Raw genomic sequence first — 26,647 nt, 5'->3', positions numbered from 1 at the left:
AAAACATAACAGCACTAGCTTTTCTCATCTTCCTTGCTTAGGCATTCTGTTCTTCTCTTTGGTTCCTTTCTTTTTGAAAGTTAATTTACAACAAAAGAAATGTGAGGCAAAATGGTTGTTTTACAATGACACAAGATATTTATTCAAGGGCTGAACAAGATAAAATCTTAAACTCTTGTTTGCTTCCCATTTTTAACTTCGGAGAGGCTTTTCTAAATCCATTCAGCTAGGTAACATTAATATGCATTTGAGATCTGTGATGTCCAGTAGAATGTATAAGTTTCAGTGGGAATAAACAGTAAGTTTAGTATATCAGCATAATAGCAGAATTCTTTTATTGTAATTTTATGTGTACATTGGAATTAGTTATGCTACATCTTCATGTAATATTATTCAGAAAATGTGTTAGCAGTTGCTTTTAATTATGTAATGCAAAAACTTGCCGAAGAAGTTTTAATATTTATAGTTTTTTTTCCAACGTTCATTACCAATAATTTTTAAATAGATTATCGGGGTTGGACACTGCTGTATGCTAGCTCACACAGCTAAGCAACTAAAGGTTGTGAACTTAATAGATTTTCTTGGAAACTGGGAGATCTTTATTATTTTAGTGTATTAGTCTTGCCAGACAAATAAAAAATTTATACTTTTACCTTCAAACGTAAAACAAAAGACTGGAGAGTTTTAGGTTTTCTTTAAGGTAATAAGAATATTGTAACGTCTGTCAAGAAAAGACCAAGTCTGTCTGAAGTAAGATGTGGTGACTTGATTTCTCTGGTTCACATTACACTGTGAAAAGAATCTGTTCATCTCCTACTTTAAATCATTTTCCTTTTACCAGCTGGAGAAGCTCAGAATAAAACTGACCATCCCTTTACTCGGTCCCTGGTGATGGTGGTGATCCAGCATTTGTTTTTCATTCAAACCACATGTTGAATAAGTGAAAAAGAGGAAATACATGTTGGTCATAGGTCAGGTGCAACACAGAGTTTATACAGATTTATTTTCTTTGTAGCATCTGCTATTCTGCATTTAAAGCCATTGAATGTTGTTCTGCTTCCAGTTATTTTTGAGGCAAGTTTTCTTAAATAGTGACATTTTAGATTTTGGCATATCCTACTGAGCAGACACTTGGCCTTTTTAGCTGTAGAAACAGCCTGATTCTGCAGATGATAACTCTGCAGCAGACAGGCTCTTCAGAATTCAAACTCCCTCATGATCTCATAGGGTGGAAGCTGACTCCCTTTGTTTCTGGCCTCAAATAGAGAAGACCAAGCCAAAAAAGAGCCTGGAACAGAATTAGGGTGATAATGGAGGGCTGGGGTTAAGAGCTTCTCTGCTTTTCCTTACTCTGGCATGTAAGGGAGAGTGAGGAGGAGGGAGCACGAATCCCTCCCTGCAATCTCTAAATGCAAATTTAATTTTTAATCAGGTACTGATTATGACTTAGAGGTTTCAGTTTTCTCATAATAAGTTACGTGTGCATTTAATTTGTACTGCAATAGAAGTATTGTAATGCTCGTTGCTTGTGATTCAGGGAGAATCAAGAGAAATGACTACATATATCAATATCAGCTTTATTTGTTGTCTTTATTATTCACCCACTTGTGGTAGTGTTTTTAATAGCTCTGACTAAATTATAAATGATGTTCTGTTATTTAGGAATTTGAAGGCAATAATTGCAAATTATCTGAAATGTGCCAGCCAGCCAATGCTAAACATGCATTTACAGTAGCTGTTTTGCAGATTTATAGCTAGTATTTTTTCTATATTTTTTCTTATCACTACAATTTAGGCTGTTATCTCCAACTTGCCTGCTTTTTAAAATATATTAGGATTAGAATTGATAGCCTGCTATCTGTAAATCTAATTTTACAAGATGAAAGTTACAGAAAAGGGGAATCCTAAATGGATGGGGGTTGAGCATTCTTTACAATAGGAGTAATTAAGCACTAGAGGAGCTTGCTGAGAGAGGCTGTGGAGTGTCTGTCATTGAAGGTTTTTAAAACTTTACTGGACAAAGTCCTGAGCAACCTGATCTAACTGTGAAGTTAGCCCTGGTTTGAGCTGGCGGTTGGACTAGACGACCTTGACCTCTTGCAATCTAAATTTTTCTAAATTTAAACCACCAAAACTAAGTCTGAGCTGTACAAAGGTTTGAGCATTTTACAAGTGGAAAAAGTCCTCGTGTTCTTTCTTTTCTTCAGTTTGCTTATTAAATGCATGCTTTTTAAAATGTAGAGGGAAAGCAGTGGGAACTGTGAGACTGAGTATCAGATATCACACCAGAGACTTGAGTATTCAGATTGTGCACATATATTTTAACAAATAGTTTATATGAACAGGAAGGAGTTTTTAATTCTGATTTTGTAATTAGAATAATTTCTTTTTTTTTCTTTTTTGACCTTTATGATCACTTTTAGTCTCTTTTCATATGACACTATATTTTTTGTTCTTCTTTTTCCCTCCAATTTCTATTAGGAATAGGAGGCCTGCAAGATGTTGTGCTAAAGTCTGCAACTTTGTCAACTTCACCAGCTTGTCCACCATTTACACCTCTCAACTTTGAGGCTACACCAATTGTGCGAGTAGCTGTTGAACCAAAACATCCAAGTAAGTTTTAAAGGAGAATTCAGTGGGATAGCAGTTCAGCTTCCCACCCTTGGTGATGCTACTGATAGAGCTAGTTTATGATCTATCCATTAAATCAGAGATCAGTCCAGTATAAACCAAATATATGTTATCTAGATGGCATTTTATTGTCCTTGTGAATTCTTCTAGCTGGTTTGCTCATGTCTCAGTAAGTGAGGGCATACAGATACAGTTACTATGCTTTTTGTGGTCTTTTTAGCTGTATCACAAGTAAGACACTACATGACACTAACATTTCAGTATTCATTTACTGTGAAGGTAAGTATACCTTTGGGTTTTTCACTTTTGTTGATGTTCTTCTATGCTATATCATCAAACTCCTGGTACAAATTTGCAGTACTGCTTCTAATTGATTTCTGACCCCTGCCCCCATCCGTAGTATATCTCTATTTCAATTTCAGTCCAATTTCCATTTCACAGAATCACAGAATCGTCTAGGTTGGAAGAGACCTCCAAGATCATCTAGTCCAACCTCAGCCCTAACCCTAACAAGTCCTACACTAAACCATATCACTAAGGGCTACATTTAAACGTCTTTTAAAGACCTCCAGGGATGGCGACTCAACCACCTCCCTGGGCAGTCCATAATTACAGCACCCGGAATTCCCAGGAGGTCCAAAATAACTGGCTTCCTATTTAGGTACAAAATCCACTAACATTAAAATTACATTTATTTATTTATTCATTTGTGATAGGACAGCCTAGCAGCTATTCGTCGTAGGTATATGAGTAATAGATAGTCATATATTGCACATCCTTGTTTGTTAAAGCAGTTCCGAAAGTATTGAGTTTCTAGTTGTACTGAGTGTGGTATTAAGTTGAAAATGGTATTGGAATATAACTCTACTGCACAATTTTGGTGTTTTCTCTTTTTTTTTTTTTTTCCCTTAAGGAAATTAAGTCTTTACATCATTAATGTCTCTTTCCTGGTAACTTCTAAATGTATGATTTGAGCCGAAGTTGTTACAGAGACAGAAGTCTCAAAGTAGCTATACCTGTAAAAGTTTCCTGAGAATTAGCTGTTGGTTGCAGTTATCAGGAAGATGAGCAAAATTAGGCCATGGCATTCACAGCTTGAAAGTAATCAATTGTTCAGTGAGCTGCATATAGTCTTCATGTGGCTCTAGCATGTCATCTCACGTGGGTGCCTGTATGGTTAGCATAAACTCTAAAAGAAAGAAAAGCTATTCTTCCTTCTCAGGGGGGTTTAAATGCAGAGTACGAATGTGAAGCTCTTTGTTTAGCTATGATGGCCATGTAAAATGACACTGGTTTTTTTTCACTTGTTTATTTTTTATGTCTGGTTTTATTTTCTGTCTGGTTACTTTTCATTTATGCACTCAAAAGCTTAGCATTAAATATATAATATTACTTTTAATAGTCTCCAAGTGAATGACAAATATAATGTCACTCTTTCTTCTGAATATGAATATGCATTCCTAGTAAGCTTGTGGATATTCTTTACCCCATATGTAAAATAAGGAAAAGGAAACATAATTAGTTAAATATATATATATTAATTATGAAAGGCTGCTGACATGCTGGTTTTGTGCATAGATACAGACCAACCAGCTGTGACTGTTCATTTTTCACTAACTGTAAGGCAACTCTTTTTAAACATCTTTGTTTTAGGGACATCTGTGTTCTGGTTCACTGAAAACTGCACACATTCCTGATCTTTTTCCCCTTTTCAGGTTATAATAGCATTAAAATTTCTCAGTGGCTTCTAGACAGTTTAAATCCTTCTTGTACTTCGTTCACTCTTTCATGCCTTTTAAGCAGTCCACATGGGGTATGGTATACTAATTCTATTGTAAAACTCCATAAAACAAAATCTAGCAATCCATTCAAACGCATACCACAGTTATGATTGTGTAATGTGAATTTTGTCATTGGTACCTAAATTCTTGGTGACAAACTATAGGTATAGCTTATATTTTCAGTTGATGCTGTTACTGTTTTCTCAGTATAAGAATATCTTACTTCAAGTGTTCCTTCTTTGGTATTACTGTGTTAATAATACCTTATTTTGCCAGGTGATATGCCTCAGCTGGTGAGAGGAATGAAGCTTTTAAACCAAGCTGATCCATGTGTCCAAGTTTTAATCCAGGAGACAGGAGAGCATGTGCTAGTGACAGCAGGAGAAGTTCATCTTCAGCGTTGCTTGGATGACCTGAAAGAAAGGTTAGAGGTGCTAGGAGGAAGGAGAACTTTTTATTAAGTAACTGTGCATTGTATTTCTTTGACAGTTTGATGCATCTGTCTTTGATTTATATTTTGGTAAAAGAGCAGCCTAATCCACCAACAGCTTTTACCTTTGGTTCATAAGTGTATCTTTTTTAGTTATAAAATTACATGCAGTTGGGCAGAATTGACTAGTTCCCCATTTTTATGAAACTTACGCACCTTTTGAGAACTTGAAAGAAGTTATAAATTGCAGTAGTTTCAAGATTCCAATTAAGAACATAATGTACAATTGGTACAAAATAAAAACTTTGAGGGGAATTAGGTCTGGCAACTGAACTCTCAAAAATTAGGAAGCAACAAGATAAAAATGGTATGTGCACATGTGCACACTCTTATCCTGTTCCTTTGCACTTGACGTTGATTTTTTAGAAAGTTAATCTGTGCTCTTACTCATGACCATGGTTTTTCCAACCATAAACTAATACATGTAGTTTCTTAAAATGTTTCTTCAAATGGTGAAAGAACAGTTGTCTGAAACAGTCCTTTCCTAAATCTTATTTACAAAAAAAAAATCTGTGATACTTCTGTCTTACGTGCATTTACTCTAATTTTCTTTCTAAGCCAAAAAACAAACTTGGTGATAGATGGTTGAATGTCTCTCTGACTGTGCCCATACCACTTCCAGTTAATATCAGACAATGCTAACTTCCTATGGAAGTTAGAGTGGATCACTTGCAAAATTGAATACATTTTCTTACTGTTATCCTCATTATTACTTAGTGCAACATGTTTATACCACTTCTGAAAACAGACGTGCTTTTTATTGAAACACCTCACTGGAATATAATATGATAAAATAATTATCATATAAATCATATATGATATAAATATCATATAAATAGACAATAGAATAAAGACAGTTGTGTCTTGAGCAGCAGTTGGCATGGCATTTTACCCCAAGATGTGTAAATGCCTTTATATTGATAATGGTCAAACTCTTGAAAAAATATTTAGTAAAATAGTTGTTATTGATAATTGATGGGAAAATAAGATCTCAGTGAGCAGCAAGTAGCAGTCCATATATTTACATTTCTAACCTTTTCTTTCATAAACATAATTTTGAGCTTTTTCTGAGTGTCAGTTGTTGTGAAGAGAATTATAAGCTGTTGAGTTACCATTTTTTGTCCCTTACCTGTGTTCCTCAAGAAAATGTTGTCAGTGTTCCAAACCACCAAAGCACATGAACACTGCACTTGTAGTGTCATAAGCAGAAACAACAAACATCCGAGGACACAGACTAGCAGGACTTCCACCACTGACCCACTCAGACTTGACATAGGGTTCATGATGCCTTTTTTCTCACTTGGGTACCAGCTCCCAAGAGGAGTATGGGCAAAGTACATTTACTAGCTCATTCTCCTTCCAGTCATCCCTGAGGACTTATCACATCTTAGTTGCTATTCTTCACATATTAGCTCATGGGTCAAGAACTTCTTCCTTCTTTCACCAGTATGTGGAAGGAAAAGTGAAAGATAGGATTGCTGTCTTGTACCATTTCTTGTGAATTACAGTGAGTAATATAGGTGAATTCTGACAGAGGTAAAGTTACTTCAGTAAACTATTAAGCTTTGAAGGGGAAAAGTTGTGGTCTGAAATGCTAGTTACATTAGCTCTACTGTAACCTAAAAAACCTGTTCAGCTTACACAGTGCTGCATCTTTTTGGAACATCGCACTGTAAGAACAGCTGTGCTAGTTCAAATCAAATGTCCATCTAGCTCAGAGTCATGTCTCCAGCAGAGTGGCCTAAAGCAGATGTCTGGGGAAGAGTAAAATCAAAGTAACCATATGAAAAAATCCCCTACTGATACTTTCCTGGACCTTAATCATTTTCAGTTCAGGGACAGTTCAGGGCCCGTTGTGGTTTGGTTATCAGTTGATCCCTGTCAACCTTCCTTATGCCCCTCATGATTTTGTAGACCTCTGTCATATCCTTGAAACATCTGAAGACGACTTGTACTTTCATACCTTTGATCATCTTTATTCTCATTTTTTTCTAGTTCTCTTATATTTCTTTTGAGGGGAGAGAACAACAGTACATAGTTTTCAAGATGTGAGTGAACCAGTGATTAATCCAGTGGCATGAGTGTTTTTACTTTTGTTTTATTCTGTTCCTTTCTTTTTTGAAGTACATGATGTTTTTAGGATTTTATGAGTTTGAAGTGCATTATCTGGTAATCTGTCTTGTAGTCATATTTGTTCATGAACATCTGTTTCATGTTAAGGCCACTGCCTTACCTCCCCCTCCCCCATTTTAAAAGCAATTTTAAAATTTAAGTTAATCTTAAAACTTTGTTTTATAGGTTTGCGAAGATAGAGATTAGTGTATCAGCACCTATTATTCCATTCCGAGAGACAATAACAAGACCTCCAAAAGTTGATATGGTAAACGAAGAAATAGGAAAACAGCAGAAAGTTGCCGTCATACACCAAACAAAAGAGGAGCAAAATAAAATTCCTGAAGGAATTCAGGTTGATTCAGATGGGCTTGTTACAATATCTACTCCAAATAAGCATGCTACTCTCAGCGTAAGAGCAGTGCCACTTCCTGAGGAGGTAACTCGACTTCTTGAAGAAAACAGTGACTTGATTCGAACTATGGAGCAACTCAACACATCTCTGAATGAAGATAAAAAAACTCATGAGATAAATCAGAAGACTATCGATAGGATCAAGGAATTCAAGCAAAAATTAGAGCAAAATCTGCAGGGAAGAAAGTGGAGAAACGCTGTTGATAATATCTGGTCATTTGGACCACGGAAGTGTGGGCCTAATATCTTGTTATATAAATTTGAGGGCTACACAAAGTCTGTGTGGCAGTGCCTTGGGAATGCTGTGAAAGAAATCAGTAAATACAAAGACTTTGACAACAGCATAGTAAGCGGATTTCAGCTGGCTACGCTTTCAGGTCCCATGTGTGAAGAACCCCTGATGGGTGTGTGTTTTATAGTGGAAAAATGGGAAATTAGTAAGGTTGGAGAGATGCTGTCAACTAGACGTCAAGATTCAGGGGAATGTGATGCCATAGAACAAAATGAAGATACTGTTTCTTTAACCAGCAGTTGTACTGTTGAAGTTTGTGGTGAGAATGAACACCAAGACAGCAGTGAAAGTGTTACAAAGTCACCTGAGAAAGTTAGTAAAAACAAGGGAGAAGTTTTACTTGCAGATTGTTATGGTCCTTTTTCTGGACAACTGATTGCCACCATGAAAGAAGCTTGTCGTTATGCTTTGCAAGCAAAACCACAGAGGCTTATGGCAGCAATGTACACATGTGAAATTATGGCTACTGCAGAAGTTTTAGGTAAGAGAAAACAAACCTTTGTCAAGAATTTGCTTTCTGAGTTAATACATGAGGTTTTACATATATAAAATCTGACAATCAGAAAGTAGAACTAGATTAAAAGATTTGTCAGAGGTTTTTTGTAGTTCTCTAGTAGATTTCTGCAATCACTGTTTGATGTTTGTGGTATTTGTATTTTGACTGAAATTTTTGAATTCTTCACCCTTACCTGAACCGTGCATAAATAAGATCACTAAATGTTTTTGGAAATGCAAGATACAAAATGTTGCCTTCTTATGAAATTTTGTAATATCAACTTCAGTAAGTAAACACAACTACATGGTGTTCCAAACTTCAGGCATCATTTCTATGAAGAAATATGAGGAAACGTCCTTTTTGTGAACTAAGTACAGAATCTAAGTTAGTATATGCCGTCAGTAAGTTTTAAGATAATATAATAATTGATATAGAAGTAAATTAGGAAAAATATAGAATCTTAAATAATTATTACAGTCCAGTTGGTTTTTTCTTGCTAGTATTGTCATCCTTCTGGTATGCAAGTTGCTCATTTTGCAAACCCAATGCATACCAGCTTTGTGTCACTTATTACCTTACCACTTGCACCTACTTAAACTTGTTTTTATGACCTACTTATAACACCACTTAATTTACTCCAACATTTGTTCTTGGAATTCTCCATGGGAGTTTCTTGCACACTGAATCTGATCCAATATATTGAGATTTTATTTAAAACTAATTGCTGTTGCATTTAAGCTATCAGGAAACTTACTTTGAGCATACTACTCGTGACAGAAATTATAGTATACCCCACAGATAAAAATGAAAGATTTGGTTATTTGTTGTAAAAATCTGTTGTCATGCACACAAGCATGATAGCAGTTACATAAAACAAATTGGTCTGCACAGCAATATTTACAATTGTATGTTGTGAAAAGAAATGCCTTTCGATGAGCAACTGTTTTGTACAGATGTATGATCCTTTTCTTTTCCAGAGGTGCTCTTTAGTAGGCCTGGCAAAAGGTGCCCTTCAGTAAGCTTATCAGCACATTACCTTAAACTGCCACATATAACTTCTACATTTTTTAACTGCCTTTAATTATTTTTTAACGTGTAAGGAAGCCCAACGAAGTCTAACTTTTGATATGTTACATTACTATTAGAGCAGCACCTAGTTCAGACCGTAAAGCAGCATATGAATTTTAAATCACAAAAACACAACCTAAATTGTTGTTCTCAAAAAACGCCCACTATGCGTGATTGTTTATAGTGATGTGATTGACATGCATTGTCTTACCAGTTGTGCCATAAAACAAAATGGAAATGTGGCTTTCTAATACATATATATGTTTTTAATGAGTGCAACTTAGATGTGTAAGCAGATCAGTTCAGTTTAATGAATGTGAATTAGGTGGTGATAACTGTGGGCATGCACTGGTTCATTACAAATCTGTTATTATGGAAGTTTAAGCTAATACCTTGCATCCTCCTGAGGGCGAGGGAAGAGCGTGCTCGCTATCCAGTAGGACTTAGTAGTTGACATGATAAAACATTGGCTTTTTTAACTTTAGTTCTTTCAGTTGGTGTTCCATACATTGATATTGATACTGTTTTCATTTTGCTGATGTGAGAGATAATTAGTTGGGAAAGGTTTTTAATAGGCTCTGTTGTGGCTTTTGTTTTTGGATTTTGTTAGCTATGCTCATGTCCTTATTCAAAAAATAAAATAAAATTAAGCCCTAGATCACAGCGCTCTAGGAGGCAAGACACATTGCTTCATGTTATCTCTTTCTAAGTTGTACAAGTGAAAACGCACAAATTCCAGAATGGAAGAGCAGCTCCGTCTTCCCTATTTGCTGAGTTTATAGTGACCCGGAGACTCTTGCAAATGGTGATCCCACTGTACTTCCGCAGTACTTCTATCCAGTATGGAACTTTTTAAGCATATAGGGAATCCAGAAATTGTTCAGCATTTTCCCTTGACCTACTGAAAAATGCTGCAGTATAATAAAGTGGTGAACAGGACTTAAATATTTAAATAGCTGAACATAATATATCTTTAAAGCGAGTCTGTTACATACAGATTTATTCTGTATCTTGCAGCACCTTTAAGCTGTTTGTGAACAGCTATCGTTTTCAAAGTAACTAATTTTTGAATGGAAAGTTCTTTTAGCATTTCTTGGGAATTGGAGCTGCTAAAACTGTAGATTACTTCAGCTAATTAGTGTAGAGGTAGAACTAGTATTTCTTCAGTACACTGCAGCCTGCCTGTAGTGGTAAAACTGAAGACCTCATATAACTTCTTTGTGATAACGGTAACTGAGACAATACTCCAGACTACTTGGATGAAATACATGTAGCTGAAAACCATTTAGTAAGATAAATACAGTGTCTTCTGGGTTTTATGTTTTGGAGGAGTGGTCTTCAATGAATTATGGACAGAAAATATGTTCATCTAAAGTGCTTTGTGATAAATGTTGCCTTATCTCATGAATACGTGTGCAAAGTTTTCTAAGTCCTACTTAATTAGAAAAATAAATATTATGAATTATAACATTAATAACCTACAAAGTGGTTTTGGACTTACTTGCTTTAACAAATAGCTTTAATATATGCTGTGTGGTTCGTTCACACTATATAAACAGTGACCATGATGTGATGTTCTTTTCAAAGTGCATGTTTAACTTGAATTTTAAAGCAGTATATGCTAAGCAACAGACGCACTGAATTGTGGGCTGTGCTTATATATGACCTTTTAATAGCTGAGAATTGTCCATTCTCCCTGAAATTTTCTCAGACTTGAAATTGTTGAGTTATGTGAACGAAGACTATAGATGCACAGCAAACTCAGTGACTTCTCTTCAGCATGCTTTAATCTTTTCATCATTTGAAATATAGAATCTTAAGTATTTCCTCAATTTCCTCACAAGCAATGAGAAGACTATTGTGCATAGTAAAGGTGAAGTTCAGTCAGAGGAACAGTGAGGATGTCCTGGGAAGGGCATGAGCAGATAAAAATCATCAGTGATGGTAGAAAGAATACTTCAACCCACGTTTTATTAGAGAAGTACAAGCTCTGCAATGATTGTTACTGAACTGATGCTTCATTACCTATATCTGACAGGAAGATTTAACTGTACTAGCTGTGTGCTTGTGCTAAATTTCCTGACAAAGGACCGGATTCTATATATGGAAAAAAAAAAAAAAAAGAAATAAACCCATGCCAACTTTTCCTGTGGTGTCCCATAGAAGGTTTAAAATTTATACGCAAATCAGCGTGTGTGACTGTAGTATTTAATAGTATCTTTCTGTCAAGTCAGAATAGCTGGAAAGTATTATTATAATGCATATTTCTAATTTTCAGAAAGAGACAATTTTGCCCAGCTGTTTAAAAGCTACCATTACACTTTAATGTATTTTCAAGTTAAATCTAATATAAAATATTGGAACTTCTTAGGAATTAATATAAACTTGTTCTTCACTGCAAGGTACTTTTAAAGATAATTTGTACATGTAATACTTAACTAATTATTTGTATTAGTGAATGAAGGCATTCCTAAAATATTTTTTCACTATATAGCTTTTCCTGTGTTGTTTTTTTTTGTCGTGATCAGCAGAAATGTATTTGTTAGCTTTTGTCTGAAGATCACATAACCTATAAATTTACAAAAACATTTTAAATACAGATTTACCTAATGCCTTCTGTAAAGTTGAACATGTGTGTTTTCAGAACTACTTTCATCATATGTACAATGTAGTCCTGGATATTTGGGAAGGAAAAATAAGTATTATCCATGACAAACTTAAGGATGAATTAATTACAAAAGTAATGGAATATGTTAAATATAATCAAAACGTAATATATAAGATAAACAAGTTTTCTGTGATTTAGAATAGCACTACAGTCTTTGGGACACAAATACCATATAGGGATATGGTGAGTTAAACTTTTAAAGGTAGATAAGATGTAATGTCTGAAGCACAGTAGTATTACTTAGCAGTGTTTCTTAGCTGGTAATGCTTCTCAAATATTTGCTTGTAAGAAGTAAAGCAAGTTAGGCGCATAATCTGGCAAAGTGCCTTTTATACAATCATATGGCAATTTTTTTAAAATGCATGTAGTACAAGCATTGTCTAGAGCCATGCAGGAGTTATCATTTATTAAATATTACTCATATGGTTCTGCACATTGTACTGGCAGAGTATGTTGTTTGTGTAAATTTAATTGATTCACTTAAAATTTTACAGTGAAGAATTTGAGCCAAAGAAGTGATGTATTTTACTTAATGCTGAAGTTTCCTAAGTAAATATTTATGTATATCTCTTCATGAATATAAATGTATTGGTGAGCTCACTGAAATGATGTCTTTGCAGGTCGTGTGTATGCTGTCTTGTCCAAACGAGAAGGCAGAGTGTTACAAGAGGAGATGAAAGAGGGAACGGATGTGTTTATTATTAAGGCAGTCCTGCCAGTAGCTGAAAGCTTTGGTTTTGCTGATGAAATCAGGAAGAGAACTAGTGGCCTGGCCAGTCCGCAGCTGGTGTTCAGCCACTGGGAGGTAAAAAATATCTATTCACTCCATCTGTTTTGGTGATCTATTTCCTGTAGATGTGGCAGACTGGAATAATAAGCGGAAAAGGTTAAGTTTTGGTCAAGACATTTGATTAATTCCTTTTTGAAACGAAGAGGAAAAAGTACCTTTATATTGATCTTATTTGCTTTTATAGATATGCTGTTCAAAAATGTATTTATATTTTCTTTGGATGGGATGCTTTTTTTTTTTTCAGTATAAACTAAGTGCTTCACAAATGAAACTGATTCTTCGTAAATTTGTTTGCCTAAATTTAATGTGCCTTTTAAAATTAGTTCTTTGATAAACTTGTTTGGAGAGTAGGGAAAAAAAGAAGCTACCACTAATAAAAAAAAAAATGCAGCAACAAATCTAATGTATATGGAAGTTATCCCTTTAGTAACAGATATCTCAGTATTTTTGTCCTTATATAGCCCAACTCAACATACATTTTCATACTTAAAGGCAAATGGAATTGATTCAATTCTTTCAAAATCAGGTCTGGTCACAGTAAATGGAGGTGTCCTCAAAATCATTCCATTTGTTCATCTTTGTCACTTAGACATGAACAGGTAAATGTTGAGGTGTAAAGGAAATATGCAGATGGGAAAACTGATAAGAAATGTTATCAGCTGATAGTGTACTTTTTGTTCCTATGATGGTGGAGTAAGACAAAAAGCCTGAAATCAGAGTTCCTTGTTCAAGACCAAAAAAAACTGCATTGTAGGACTATTTGGAAGACTCTATCGAAGGAGCTAAAAATGGGTTCGGGGGCAAGAGTCCAAGTATAAACTATTCACATCAATTGTTTAAAACAATTGAAGTCTAGATTTCTTTTTTGTCAGGTATTCCTTTATTTGATGTTAGGATCATAAAAGCTTTTGTAAATGGATTAGAAAATCTTACTTTGTTATCTTCTGCTTTATTTTTGTGACCTCAAATGTCAAGTCTCTGAGTACAAACAACTACAGATTTTTGAGGTCAGTAATACTCCATGCTGTTTCCAGCTATGATCTGTTTACCTCTGTTTCTCTCCAAAGTATGTGCTGGTGTCTCACATAGTGTGTATTCTTCCTCATTTCCTGTAGCTAAAGCATCTTAACAGGAGGATTTATTAAATACTTCAATAGCAGTATTTCCTTGTTAGCAGTTGCTGTAACTGGCTTAGGAATATTATGTGAATGCTAATTGGAAAAGGAGCATCTCTGTAAACCAGCCAAGTCATGTGCTACCAAAAGAGTTGGGAATCCTTGAAACAGTAAGCTTCATCTTTCTTGGCAACACTACCTTACTGGCGTTAGAAAGCACAGTGAAAAAGGGACTTACCTGTCTTTTCTCAATATTAATAGTGATTTATTTCATCTTCTTGTAACCAAGACTTATTTCACAGAGACTTGGGGAAGGGAGAAACAGCAGTAGAGTAAGAGATTTAAAAATAAATAAAGTAACAGAGCTACACTGAATGGAGAATAAATAAATAAAATAAAGGCAACACCTACAGATGGTGTGTGCACAAAAAATAGCAACAATTTTTTGTGTATAGCCGGAACAGGTTAGCTCCTTCAAATCAGTGAATATTGGCAGTATTGCATACAGTAGTTCTTCCAGTTTTGGATGTTCTCATGTGAAGTGCAGCTGGTGAGGGTTTTGTGGCTTAACTGGTCTTTTGTCTAAATTCTCTAATATCAGTGCCCTAAAGGAATATCAGTCAGAGGGATGTTAATTCCAGCTAACCGTTGTTCTGTGCCAGTTTCCTTAGGATTGGTGGCTACTGTTCTCCAATACTAAGCAACATCAACCCCTTGTCTCCATGACCTTCCCTTCTACCCCCAAACCATGGCATATATGTTCACACTGTCAGATGTTACAAATTTCACATTTTAAAAAATGTTCAGACAATTGCAGGTATGCATAGGAGATGGAGATCTGAGCAACTGGTAATGTTTTCTAAAAATGATCCTCAGGAGAGATTATAATTACAGCTAGATTGTTAAAATGTAGTGGTAGTAGGAAAAATGATGGTGTAAGCCAGTCAGCTTTCCACCTGGCAAATCTGTCAGTGGGGAGGGATTTTTGTCACTTTGAAATTCATGCTTATATTTTTTCTGACAAAATAAACCTTCTACTAAATTACTAGCAATGACTATGTGTAGTGACGGCAGAGGGAGTGTTTTCTACTCTCACATCATCAGCAGAATTGCTAAATAAATACCATTTGCAGAATCCAGTGGTGGTATGACAGAGAAGCCAGCAAAAATGGTTTGTGTCTCAGATCACAAGACATTTGTGTAGCTTTTCTCTGTTTCTTCTCCTATAAACAAAACAAAATAGACCTACCAGCTTTCCTCAAATATTAGGTATGACTTCACAGTGTAAAGTTACTCATGAATTGTCAGTGTATATACATGGTAGCCTTGGCATATTCATGAAAAATGCCAGCATTTTATTTGAATCCCGATTACTTAATGTATCATTCTATAAGATACACTGTGAACTCTGTGTAATCTCATGCTCTTTTTTCCCTAAAGATGAATGGGGAGTGTGGAAGCTGCTTGATTTTGTTTTACATTTGCTCTGTTACTGAGTGTACATTTGCAGCCTTAACTGCACTCTATCCAGTCCCTTCTATGACATTCTGAATTAATTCTAAGTGGTGTTTTTTCACTGTGCTTGGCTCATTAGCTGAGTTGCTAGAACATGGGTTTCTCTACAGAGATTCCTTCTACCGTGTACTCATCCTCATTTTACAGATAGTGAAATACCACTTTTTGGTATTTTTAAGATTTCAAACAATCTCATAGAAATCATACGTAAAAGTATGTTTAAAGAAATGAGGTTTGAATTATTTTTTTTATTATTATTATTGTTTCATTAATATGACTTGTAGACTATAAACACAGGACAGCCAATGATAGAGCAGATATTTAAATGGAACCTTCGGGGCTCTCTGGAAATGAAATTACCATATATTTTTTTCAAGTTAATGAATGTATTTTGTATGGTTCAGATCACTTCATCCCCAGGGGATGGAGCAATAAGATCTATCTTGTCAGATAGTGCTTTTTTTAATTCATTTTTTCTGTCATGCTTAAATGTATTTCTACCTGTAGAGGATGGCACTAAATAACCATTAGTGGGAGCTTTCAGTTTGGTCCCAGATTAAATAAATTAATTTTAAAAGGTAGTTGAGTATTTTCCTTCTGATATCCCTAGGCAAATGTTAAGTGTTTTGGGTTTACTAGGCCATATCTTCTTAGCTTTCAGTATAAGCTTTCTTTTGAATTCTCAGTTTAAAATATATAGCTTTGTGATAATTACAAATGCCTTCTACTTTTTGTATTCTTGAATTAATAATAGACTTTCTATTAGTATTTGTTCTCACTTGATTCTTTGCAGTTACTTGTTGCACTCAGTCATGTCATTTTTTTCTTAGTCATAAAGTTATTTGAGCAAGAAGATATTTGTGATCACACAGTGTTTAGAATAATGGAGCTCTAATCCCATTTGGGAAATCAGTGTTATAGTAAAAATAATGCATGTGGCTCTATTCAAATTATGATTGAATTATCAGCAACTGCAGAAATTGTCAAAGATAACTACTTCTTGTAAAGCTGTGAAATGTGTAGTATTCCTCCTAATGCATCTTTTAAATTTCATTGATTGTTTTTTATTCTTGGAGGAGGAGGGTGAACTGCAAACACATTTAATCTGAATTCTTTTTGAGTATTCTTTCTGTGTAGAATAGTGTCTAGAGTTTACCGTAAGACACTGGAGAAAGGTAAAAGAAGAAGGACTGTAGGTAATAAATAATAAGAACATGATGCAGTCTGAATCACTGGAAGTCTTATATTGTGAATTTTAATTCATTCATTCCTAATTGTACAGCTCAAAGAGAAGATAGGGGCTTAATACAGAAGTTGTCGGGTGCAACTGTTAGGCCTGCATTAAACAAGGAAGCAGGCTGAAGTAATGAGAGACTCTAAGAATCTGTGAGCCTCTACTATGTATGAATTGTGACTTTACATCATTGTGCAAGTATTGGCTTACGCATGTAAATGAATTCTAGGAGTAACCTGGAACCTTTCAAATATGAAAAAGTCTTTATATTAACCAGAGCATCTGAAGCTAATTAAATAGTAAATAAAAGTGGTAGTGGTGTGGCTTTAAATTTCCTTTTCAATACACGTGTCTTAAGTAATAGGAAAAAAATGTATCAGTAAAACCACAGATCTCCTTTTTTCCTTCCACTGCTACTGACTGAAGTCAAGGCTAAAGCTCAGCTGTCGCTGAATGAGACACAAACAAGGACGATGCTCTTGAGCCAAAATAAACTAGCACAAGTTTATTTTAAAACTAAATGTGTAAATGTTCATTATTACAGTATTTATTGAAAGACATGATGTCATATCTGACTTCATGCACTTTAAGGCCTAGGCCATGCCCTTTCAGTATTGTCAATGAAATTTCTGAGTTCTTCTGAAATAGTTCTCGATGCTCATGTTATTTTGTAGGGAATCTGCACACCTTATACAATCCTGTAGGTTAAATGTTTAAAGCCTGACTGTAAGTTACTCCATATTCCCTTAAACGTCCTTTCTCTAAAAGAAAACTAAATGTTGCAAATCTGATGTTTTTTGGATTTTTAAAACTTTTGCAAGATGGCTATAGAATTGAAGTAAATTAACTTTTGTATTGGATATACAACTTTCCTCTCTAATTGTATTTTATTTTTCAAAACCATATAATTTACAATCAAGAGCTTTTGAGAATAATACAAGGAATACACAGAGAAATAAAATCGGGAGACTTTGTCAAGTTGTGCAGTGAGCAATCTATTTTCACATTTTTTTAAATGCCTTTATAAAGTTATACATAATAGTCTTGAGAAAATGTATTTATGTGTTTGATATATAAGTTGATGTATAGTGATGCAAAGTGGCAATATTCTTCTGTGAAGCTAAGGTTTGAATACAAGACAGTCAAATAATTGGTAAAAAGGGAGGCTGAAAGTGAATTGCTTTTGTTTCTTTCAGGATATTGTATAGAGATTAGCTATTTATAAAATGGACAAGCTGGTACACAAAGTATTTGCTATAATATGAGAATTTGTGTTTTAACAACATAACTGTGACTTTTTATTTTCAGAACATTTATGTGTAGGTGCTTCTGTAAAATTCTTCAGCATATTGTAGATATTTCTCCTCCCACCCTTGGCCACTCTAGTCCTCTTCTCCAGCATGATGTTTTGTGCAAGTGTTCCAGGTGCTGAGCACTCCCACAGCTTCTCAGTACTCCTAGGTAGGAAAGGAGGTGATGCCTGCTTCCCACTGTGATGAAATGGGTGCAGCGGCATGGAGGAGCTGAATCTGCTCAGTCTTGCTGGGTGTCCTTCCTGGTATTCCCTGTTCTGGAAGCTCACTGCCAGTATCCAGACTTGTCTAGCACCATGTGGCTATGCACAGTGGAAAAGCACTTCTACAGCACTACCCAGCTTGTTACCAAAAGCTCAATTTGGAGGTGACAGTTTTTCAAGGTCACATTTCATATAAACCTCTGCAAATTTCTGCCATTTTACCTGAAAGGTAGAGGAAATTTCTGTTTGACAGGACTGTGCCAGACATCTAAACTACACGCCCGGGTACTCCTTTAGTTGTACAGTGTTTACCATTATTAAGTGCTGGACACCATTTGAACGGTCAATGCTCTTGAAGCCGTGAAGTATCTTTCTAGGATTGATTTTTCTAAAGCAGAAAGGATCCTGATACACTGATACATACTCTCTGAAACTGTGTGTAGTAGTTATTTTGAAGTTGTTTTTGAAAAACAGCTTCTGGCATAATGTTTTCCTGGCATGCGAAGGTCTGTCCATCATAGTGTCCAAGAACACTGAATTTTGTAGTTCTTGTGCTTTCTTACTAAGTGGTTCACACCAGCCATAATGTTACTTGCTAGTCTTAAAATCTTCATTGGACAGTGCAAGACTGCTCTTTGAATTCATGGTCCAACTAAAGCATTTTCAGTGTCTATGCTATTTCGCTAAAAGGAATTTTCTGTCCTCATCAAGCAGTAAGGACCAGTAGGGGAAGTGCTACTAGGAACATGGCTGTGTTCCCAGATCTGCCTGACCTTTTGGATGACCTAGGCAGATCCTGTCTGTTTGTCTTTGATGCTTCTCTCAACCTTGTTTTGCGTAATTAGGCTGCCTTAGGCAGAGGCTGTTTCATACTGTCGTTTTGTGAAATACACTAGACAATGGGACCCAGATCACTATTGGAACCATCTGGGTGCCACTAAAATGCAAACAATAAATCATCCTCAAATTAAGGCTTAAAATTCCAAGTCCTCTTGAATTGAAAGTAATTTGTTCTAACTCAAATCTTATTGAAAAGTTTGATTAATTTACATAATCATTTGCAGAACTTAGTACACACAGTATTGTCTTTCAGTATTAAAATAGTACTCATACTATTAGCATTTTTATGAGTTAATTATTACAGGTATTCAGATTATGTCTGAAAAAGATACAGACATGCATTGTTTGAATATTTAGCATGTAGGTTCTTAGGCAAAAAGGAAAATGACAGCTGTTTAGCCTGTTGCTCTGCATGCAGTTACTAAACAAGTCTTATGAGACTTCATTGTTTGGGTGTGTTAGTTTGAATAGATGTGATATTTAATGAAACGTACTTCAGAATGATTTCTTTTTCTCAAGAATATCTTTACTTTTACATTATTTGAAGTAATCTAATCTTCTTTTAAAATACCTAATCCCAGTTGATTTCATTGTAAGCACTGTTTTATTTATACCTAGAATTAGCTCTTAGTTCTGCAGTGAGCTCTGGAACACATTCTTCAGGATGTATTTTACTGACTTTTTTTTCTTCTTTTCTGCTCTGGTCCTGTGGAGTTTCCAGGATCCACAGTAAATGCTCTCTGGTAGATGGCTATATCATTTTCCAGAAGTATTGGTCCATGTAGAATCTAACTGATTGTTTAGGACTCTATCCAGACAAGAACTGTCATGGATTCCACAGTCTCCTTATGTGTTTCCCATGAATACAAACAATAGTTCAGGGGTTAAAAAGCTTCACAGATCTGATTCCAGGAAGCCCAGACCCACCATTCTGGTAGCTACTACTGTAAGCATATTGATGGCAATTCTCTTGGAGCATTATATGGATTTATTTATTTATTTTTTGCTTTTGATTTCAGTGTATTAGCGGAGTGTGGGGAATGATGGATGCCACCTGCTATGTGCATCTGCTTTGATCCATTAATGTTATGTGAATAAAAGAAGGACAATCTAGTCTTGTGCCCTCACCTTCACTTACAGAATTGGAACTTCCAAAAAAGAAAACTTCCTACTTTTTTTTTTGTGTCGCTGTGTCAATAACACGTCTGTGTAGTTACATTACAGTTCTGTTTACGTGGCTATTTGCTGACTTCTTAAAGGAGATGCACAGCTGATGCCCCAAGTTCCAGCTGAGTCAGTAGGTCTGGCTTTGTCTTTCTCTTTAATTACCACAGTGTTAACTACAAATAGTATGTTCCTAATTGACCACATCTTCTGCAATATGTCTACACCATTCAGTTGGGCACGATCCTCATAAACAGAAATTCTCAAAAGTTTCTGTAACTTGCTCCAGAAGCAGTAAGTAATGCATAAGTTATTTACACATGCTGAGGCACAAAAGTAGCTGCTGGAGGTACTGATGTGGCTTTCAAAACCTAATTTAAGTCTCTTTCCAGTGCTGCTCTGCACAATGCAGTGGTACAAGGTTCACTCAGGATTCGGTACCCCAGCACTGCAGTAAATTTGCAGGTTTGCCCGTTAGTTGCTAAATTGTATGTACAGAGCCTTCAGTTATCTCAGCTTTCCTGAGAGCTAGAGATAATGAATAATTGCTTTCAATGAAAGAAGTATGCAGTATAAAACTTAACATTAGTAGAACAAGTCTTTTGTAAATTAATGGAAGAGCCAGTCTGTTAAACCTAGGGATTTTCTTAAGCATCTATCACTACAGGAACTAAATATTTATAGGTAGCTTAGACTTGTAAGTTCAGTCCTATTTGGACTTCTCTTTTGCATTCATTCTTCAAGAACCACCGTTTCTCTCTGAGCATAATTTGTGTATGTTAGATTTCTTGTTAATGCGAAAGAACTTCATCAGAGGGGATAGTAACAGCCTTTTAAGTTGTTATAGTTTGTAGCTGTGTGATCTCCCTCAGCAGTGTGTTCTGGAGCGCATCCATGGAGTATGAATCACTTTTTCCCATTTGTGTGCTTTGTCTTGAACTTGGAAATTTTTGTTTGTTCAGCTCTTTAGACAGGTTGTGTATGGGGAAGTCTTTGGTATTTTTCCAGCATGATGATGATTAAGTAACCTGATCAAATCAACATGCAATCTGTGCCCAGAAGTTGGGGGCAGGGGAGGGGTACGACACACGACTGTCTCTTTTCTTTATTTCAAGTGTATAAAGTAATGGTAAAACTTTCAAGCTCTCAAAAGGAGAGCATTATTTTTTTTTTAAATGATATATTCTGTCAAAGAATCACCTTTAAGTTTCTAGGCATTGGTTAAATGTCCCTGTATAGGGCATCAGAATGGGTATGACTCAGTCAGATTCTTCTATGGTTAGTCAGTCGTTATTTTTATGTTAAAAATAAATGTAAAAACCTAAGTTTGGAAACCAAAGTTTCATAGCATTTATTTCTGAGCTCTGCTTGCTTTGGTTTTCAGCCAGACAACCCTATGCATGTTCATTTACCACCTAGATAAATGAGATTGCATATCTCCTTTTCCATGTAAATGATAACCCATTTAAGTTACCAGGGTTATGTACATACTTAACAAATTAGAACTTTTTTTAGGGGCTTAACATACTATTTTGAAACATTGAACCTACAATATTCCCTAATAAAAAATAACCATCTTCTAGCATAGACATTTTCCTAACTTCCTGTAAAATGTAATTTCTCTGATTGTGCTAGGTGTTATTTAGCATTTGAGGTATTAAAATAGGACTTGACAATTTGATGTTTGTAAGGAAATTCTCCATCTTAATCCATTTTTTTTTTATTTTTTAATTCTTTCTTTTTTGGTTTGTGTTACTTAAATAGACTAAGAAATTTTGCTTGGCTTGAAATAGCACATGGCAGTTAAAAGTATTTGTCAGAAGAAAAGGTTTGTAACGTTGGAAGAAGTTTATAGCACTAAGTTAAAATTGATAGTTTAGGGAAGTTTGTTGCATCCTTGTTATTTTTTAATGTTAGTGCTAATGTATTTCAGAAATGATCATGGTGTGTTGTCCTCAGTTATTGTCATAACTATCACTGTTCTCACAGTAGTTAATACTTACCTGCATTCCTTTTCCCATGAGGACTTTGTTTAAGAAATGGATGCAGTGTTGTCTTTGTTTTCCTAGTAAAATTATATTACCTGTAACTGCATCTAGTGAGAAAATCTATGGTCATTTAAGTGAAATAACTACTTTTGAAGATAACTAGATGTTTGGCATACTCTATGGTAGTCTGAGAAGTGCAGGGTATATAGGATGAACTGGGATAAAGATTTGTCCAATCATTCCCTTATCACGTTAGATCTGAAATCTCTTCTAGCGGAGGGCCCTTGAGATATTAAGCTGCAAGAACAGCTCTGTAAAAGACAGAAACAATGATATTAAGCCATCTGTCCGTTTTGTCGGGTGTGAAGAACATAGGACACAGAAATGAGCAGAAACCTTCAGTTCTTATAAATTCTGATAAGATCAAACTGACATAATATTCTAAATAAGAAATTCTTTCTTGGAAACTGATAATTTTCTGAGCACGAGTTGGTGTTGTTTGCTGACTGGCAATTAAATTTGTTTTTAAAAAATTTGTACACAGATAAATGCAACCAAATTAAAAAAGCTATCATATGCTTCCTGTGCAAATACTACATAGTGTTTCTAGTTCTTGTTTTCAGCTTAAGTAGCTAATAGGCATTCCAGAAAACTGCCCCCTCTACTTTCATGTTGTATACTTCAGAGATTAAAATTACCTGAAATGTACTAGTAAATCTTTGCTTTGTCTTACATTACTTTTTTTTTTTCCTTCTCTCTTTTTATAGATCATTTCAAGTGACCCGTTCTGGGTACCAACCACCGAGGAAGAATATTTGCACTTTGGGGAAAAGGCAGACTCTGAGAACCAGGCCCGCAAGTACATGAATGCAGTTAGAAAGCGAAAGGGACTTTATGTAGAAGAAAAAATTGTGGAGCATGCTGAAAAGCAAAGAACTCTCAGTAGGAATAAGTAGCTGTGTCTGCTTCCTTTCCCTCCTGACTCAGCTAAGTGCGTGTGGATAATTTTCTATGCAGCAGATTCAAAATTCCATCTGGACTTGTTCTTTTACACCGGTTTTCTTACACATGATAATGTCCATGGCTTATGTTTTGAAAAATGTAAGCCTTTCCAACTTTTATACAGAGAGAATAGTTTATTTATTTAAATAAAGCCTAGGTATATTCCTTGGAATTGGTCTCAATTTTTAGAACTTTCTGCCCTGTTGCTGTCACGGGATTAGGAACTCCCAATTTAATTTGTTTCTTTCCGATTTATCAGATGAAATTCCATTTAGAGTTGGTTTGCTAGTCTGTTGCAAATAAACTATGCAATAAATTTAGCTTCTTAATGTTTTTGACTCTATTTTTAAAATTGATTTTCATTTCTATAATGTATTTGTTGCTCACAAGTACTTTCCATAGTTACCTATGTGCAAACAGATGTAAGCTTACCAGAACTTTTACTCTGTTCCTCATGTAAACAGTCATCTAAATCAGGTGATGCTCTCTCTGCTCCCAGGTTGTAGCAATGCATCTTCTTTAAACCAGAAGGCAAAAATAGTACACGTGGAAAACTAAGCACTGCAAACCAGGCAAGGTTTTTCTTTTTTCCCCTCCTTAGAAAAACATTGTGTAAAAAAGTTTACATGATTATCCTAAGCTGGGAGCTGCTGTCTCTGAACTAGGCACACAGCTATCCCTGCCAATCCTGTTTGAGTGTTTACAGACTCTTTGCAGAAATTTCTACCCGTTCATCCTGTTGTGTTGAATTCAGTGAAGGGAAACACTTGCAAAAACATACAAAATGTCTTGCTGTTTGCAGGTGTCTAGGATGCAGAAGTCTCCAGAATGATTCAGACCAACAGTAACAGGAAAAAGTCCTGAAAGGATGTAAGTTTTAGTAAAGAAAAATGGAAATCATGGACAGGAGAAGAGAAACATGGTGCATGAACTACCTTCTCATTTGGCTGTTTTGAATTGTAAAAGGGAAGGACTGAAGAGATAGCTGTCCTTGAAGAGTTTCTGATACTTAGTTAAATGAATGGGTAATTAAGTCCTTGAATTTTGCGCTGACCGACTTTCTGCTATATCTTGTGTTTACTATTGGCAAAGTGTTCTGTTTCAGCTAACCATGTAAACAGGCTGTTCTTTTCTTTATAGAATATAACCACTTCTTTAATTTGTGATGCGGTGCATTCCTTTAGCACCAGCTTGGCCTTTCTGAATAAATATTCTGTGTGTGTCAATTAGTGCAGTAGGCAGAAGTTAACTCATATCAGTTTTGCTCCTTATGGGAAAGGAAACTGTTACTTGTTTCACAAGTAGAATGATTCTGAATGCTTAGCTTTTATTTTAAATAGCAGCTTTTTCTTTTCCAGTTTGTTTGCTTTCATTATGGAAATGTTTCCTTTTAAGACTGTGCTTATGAATTATTCAAGCAAATGATATTTGCCTTCCTTAGAAGGTTGTTCCATACATTGTTGTTGTTCTGCAAGGGGTATGTCTGCACAGCAGCCCTATTAGAGCTTGTACAAATATACTTAGGTAGTTTGGGCATTGCCAGCTGTATATCCATGGAAGGCATTATAACTGCCTGCAGAAACTGCTTAAGACATAAATAAATGTTTGTGTAATGAGATCTTGGCTACTTACAGCTACACTGCTAGCTGAATCCAAGATACAGTTAGGGATGTCTGGCCTCCAGTCAGAAAGGTGCTTACATATTAAGTAGCTCTTCAGAGCTGGGTAGGTTGCTCATTGTTGTGACTATGTAATTGTTAACTGTAATCTACTGTACTCGTGTAAACAGAAAAATCATTAACATAGATTTTAAAAGATTTAGCTTTCATATTTGGTTATGTCATATTTTCAGATTTCCTTTCAGATTGCATCTCAAACAGCATGAAGATGGGTTTGCAACATCCTGAATTAATTCTTGTTATTTATAAAGAGGGAAAGCTCCGCTAACTAGCAGAAGAAAATCAACCTGCAAGTGCTAGATCTGTTTTCTTCAGTAATGGTTTCTAGTGCAAAGATAATCTAATTGCTTACATACAATGAATCTCTAAATACATAGCTGTTTTTTGCCTCGCTTTCTTATATATAACTTTATGACATAATTTTGCAAAATGTCTGCAAAGCAAGGTAAATAACTTGCTGATGGAGCAAGCCACGGAAAGGCTGAATTGAGTGGTAGCCATTATATCATTTCATCTTCCAGTGCCAGTTTTATTGCTAAGTATAATACATATTTAAAGTGAGTGTACACAGCTTTTAAAATACTTTATTTGTATAAATGTTTAGTATATTTTTAACTTTAAAAAAGGCACTCTTCATGTGATTTGGCTCTATTGAATTTACTAGAATCAAAGCTCCTTACAACTGATAATTTACGAAAGCACCAGTAAACTTCTAAGTGGTAATATATATTAGAGAATGATAATTATTCATTGGGCAGATACTCCAAATGATTCTACTTTGTAGAAAGAAAAGAAGAAAGAGAAAAAAGAAAAAAGAAAAAAAAAAAACACAAAAAGAAAACATAAGAGCAGAAGCTATATTTCTCCAGGGGGAGAAAAATGAAGACTAAGCTGTGGCCAGCAAGCTCCTTCCTGTTTTCTCTGGCTGTGCTCCTTTTATCTTCTTGCTTTAAAGATCTTATTTTTCTTCAGCACTAATAATTTAGGTGATTGACCATCTTTTTCCACAGATTTTTCTTTTCTTTCAACAAATTTCTCTTACATTTTAAAGCAGGAGTCCAAAGGAGAAATCAAAGTGTAACTGGAATGTTGTGCTGCATCTTCTTTCCTATTACCCTCAGTTTAGGCCTTCAGCTGCACCTTCAACATTACTGTTAACGAGGACAGAGACAACAGAGATGCAAAATATTTTTGAACCAAAACAAAATTCCCAAATTAAGTCTGAATACAATATCTCAACTTTCTGCTAACCTTACAAACTAACTTCTTCTTGAATGAGACACTAATATTTGGAAGCTTATTCTATGATAAATGGAACATGGCACTCATTCACAGTCAGCTGCTGTGCTAACATGGAGAGAGAACCATGCAATATTTGACCTGTATACTGTAGTTTTGATTAAAGAAAAATTTTAGTATGAGTGAGTAGTTTTGGTTATAAGTGATTTTGGAATGCTTATTACATTGAATACTTAATCTGATAGCAGAGAGGTCCTGGCAAAATTCTTGAACTCCAAGGGTCTACTCTTTTGGGTTGTAACTCTTTACAGTTTGGGATTGGTTAAGCATTCACAATTTTAAGTGTCTTTTACATTCCTCCCAGTGCTTTTCTGGGCATGCTGTTGGGTTATAAATGCATGGGGAAAGCCCTAAGTCTCTAGGAAAGTAGTGAACAACACAGTTTAAGTACCTTACAATCTTCTTGAATACTCCCACTAGCATAAGAAGAGAGAGGTGGGTGAAATCAGGCATTACAACAGATGATAAATCAATCAACTAGATTCCTTCCGTGAAAAAACATGGGTTGGAAAAGTTTTTAGCTCAACTGGAGGAATCTTTAGTTGATCTTTCA

The 26,647-nt window shown here is 35.4% G+C and overlaps 1 protein-coding gene across 2 annotated transcripts in view; it reads left to right on the top strand.

Moving 5' to 3' along the window:
- EFL1 (elongation factor like GTPase 1) overlaps window positions 1–23,436 on the top strand; it is a 71,694-nt gene extending 48,258 nt beyond the window's left edge. For both annotated transcript variants that reach the window (XM_067003901.1, XM_067003900.1), the window contains exons 16-20: window positions 2,482–2,613; window positions 4,689–4,836; window positions 7,201–8,201; window positions 12,573–12,757; window positions 22,882–23,436. In XM_067003901.1, the coding sequence (XP_066860002.1) occupies window positions 2,482–2,613; window positions 4,689–4,836; window positions 7,201–8,201; window positions 12,573–12,757; window positions 22,882–23,070 (1,655 nt within the window). In that variant the 3' untranslated portion in view covers window positions 23,071–23,436. The remainder of the gene's footprint in view (window positions 1–2,481; window positions 2,614–4,688; window positions 4,837–7,200; window positions 8,202–12,572; window positions 12,758–22,881) is intronic.
- The last annotated feature ends 3,211 nt before the right edge of the window (window positions 23,437–26,647 follow it).

This window comes from Anser cygnoides, chromosome 11 (genome assembly GCF_040182565.1).
Source record: "Anser cygnoides isolate HZ-2024a breed goose chromosome 11, Taihu_goose_T2T_genome, whole genome shotgun sequence".
NCBI classification, from domain to species: Eukaryota; Metazoa; Chordata; class Aves; order Anseriformes; family Anatidae; genus Anser; species Anser cygnoides.
The sequence above is the reverse complement of the archived record's forward strand: the minus strand, read 5'-3'. Positions and strand labels throughout refer to the sequence as shown.